This window comes from Brachionichthys hirsutus, chromosome 1, assembly GCF_040956055.1.
Source record: "Brachionichthys hirsutus isolate HB-005 chromosome 1, CSIRO-AGI_Bhir_v1, whole genome shotgun sequence".
Classification (NCBI taxonomy): domain Eukaryota; kingdom Metazoa; phylum Chordata; class Actinopteri; order Lophiiformes; family Brachionichthyidae; genus Brachionichthys; species Brachionichthys hirsutus.
In genome coordinates, this window is record NC_090897.1 from 9,050,293 (window position 1) to 9,052,402 (window position 2,110).

At 54.2% G+C, this 2,110-nt stretch overlaps 1 protein-coding gene across 1 annotated transcript; it reads left to right on the plus strand.

The window, feature by feature from the left end:
• The first annotated feature begins 215 nt into the window (after positions 1-215).
• Positions 216-896, plus strand: LOC137896536 (noggin-like). The gene has a single exon (XM_068741820.1). The coding sequence runs from the start codon at positions 216-218 to the stop codon at positions 894-896; it is 681 nt and encodes a 226-aa protein (XP_068597921.1).
• Positions 897-2,110: the final 1,214 nt, after the last annotated feature.

Sequence of the window (2,110 nt, forward strand, 5' to 3'; positions counted from 1 at the left end):
CGTGTGAAGGATATAACGGAGGAGGCGCGTTCCTCGTAACGGGAGCATCATGCCGAGCCCGCGGAGGGATCTGAGCTCTGTCACGCAGACCGACTTTCTATCGCTGTCACGGATTGTCATCATGGGAAACTGAGTTCTCAGGGAGACGCACGTTTGGCTCACGCGTAATTACGCACCAGAAAGTAGCCCTTTAGCAGCAACCCGCGCGCCCTGAGATGGATCAGTCCCAGCAGTGTGTGTCCCTGTCCCTGTCCCTGTCCCTCCTGGTGCTGTCCCTCGGACTCCTCGTGGACAGGGCGGTCTGCCAGCACTACTTTCTCCTGCGCCCCATCCCGAGTGACAGTCTGCCGCTGGTGGAATTAAAAGAGGACCCGGACCCCGTCCTGGACCCCAAGGAACGGGACCTTAATGAGACCGGGCTGAGGGGCGTCCTGGGAGAATTTGACAGCCGCTTTTTGTCCGTTCTGCTGCCCGTGGAGGACAGACACACCGGGAACGACGAACTCGACGACGTTGAGACCCAAAAGCCCGGTGGAGTATTACCGAGGGGAATCCGGGAGGTGGACTTCGACCTCCAGTTCGGCAAGAAACACAAGCCGAGTAAGAAACTGAAGCGGCGGCTGCAGCTGTGGCTGTGGGCGTATTCGTTCTGCCCCGTCGTGCACGCGTGGACCGACCTGGGGAACCGGTTCTGGCCGCGGTTCGTGCGGGTGGGCAGCTGCCTCAGTAAGAGGTCGTGCTCGGTTCCGGAAGGGATGGTGTGTCAACCCGCAACCTCCACCCACCTGACGATCCTGCGGTGGAGGTGCGTGCAGAGGAAAGGGGCGCTGAAGTGCGCGTGGATCCCGGTCCAGTATCCGGTCATCACGGACTGCAAATGTTCCTGCGCCAGTTAAACACGACGATAAGCTGTCGCTTCCGTGAGCTCACGCGCACGACCGAGTGTGCGCGGTGCCGTGCGCGGCGCCGTGCAGGTCTCGCCAGCTCAGTATTATTTGTAACCAGAGGCGACTTTATTTGTGCAGAATATTGATGATCTATTTTGTATTTATGGAGCGGAATTCCATATTTGGGCGAAGCGGATCGAGCTCAGAGTTAAACGCGGATGATCGGAGACTTGTTTCATCCTGTAAATTAAAGAAACGTTTTATTTATTCGTTATATTCGTACAATAAAACGGCAGTGAAAGGACTTTAATTTGCTTTTCTTTTTCTTTCCATCGCCTGTGGGCCAGGTCGCCGCACGGCGTGCAAATACGTCATCAGTTTACGCGCTTCTGCCAGACCAGAGAAAAGGCCTCCTTTAGTCCGCAGGAAGGTAAAGACCATGAGAATAAGGTCATCAGATGAGACACACATCGTCCGTGGGACCTCAGAGAATCACCTGATGTCCCACAGACCTGTCGCTGGTCCCGGTCCAACAGCAGATGTTAAACATAATTAATGAATATAATAGAATTATTGATTAGTGAACATCTGTTGCGTTCAAGATTCTATAGAGACTGAAAAGAATATATCCTGTTTTATTTGAGTTGGAGGAGAAGGAGGATTCTTCTTTTCATTCTAGTCTTGCATATGACTCGGGTTTCTGGAATCATCTCTCTGCCCCCCCTCCCCCCCCCACGGCCTGTCCAAAGTTGATATTTATTTGGTTAAAGATGCGGCCGTTTGGCATGCGGCCGGTTCATTGTGTTCTCCCACGCTCAGATAATTGGAGGCCCTTTGATCTCTGCTCCTCGCATAGCGATCAGCGTGTTGATTTCTACAGCATTTTTATCTGCTGCAAGTTTCATGGAGCCGGTTTGATGACGAGGGGGGGGGGGGGGGGGTGATGCTGCCGTTTGATGTCCAGAGCTCCTTAATCCAAACTCATCTGGTATGCGAGGTCAAACCCGACTTTGATGTCAGGTACTGGGGCGACCCCTCCCCACGTGTTGGCCTTCGTCCACGAATCACCGTGAGGATGAGGTCTGGTGCTGAGAGGCCGATTCTGGAAGCCCCCCTGATCCTGGACCAGGGACAGGGACTGGGCGCAGCCCCCCCCGAGGCCTAATCCCAGGTTCCAGTAGTGGGATTTAAATCTGTCACAGAGATCCATGTCTTGGTTGTGA

What these genes read in the sequence shown, in the direction of transcription:
- LOC137896536 (XM_068741820.1), top strand. Translation starts at nt 216, where the DNA reads ATGGATCAGTCCCAGCAGTGTGTGTCCCTGTCCCTGTCCCTGTCCCTC.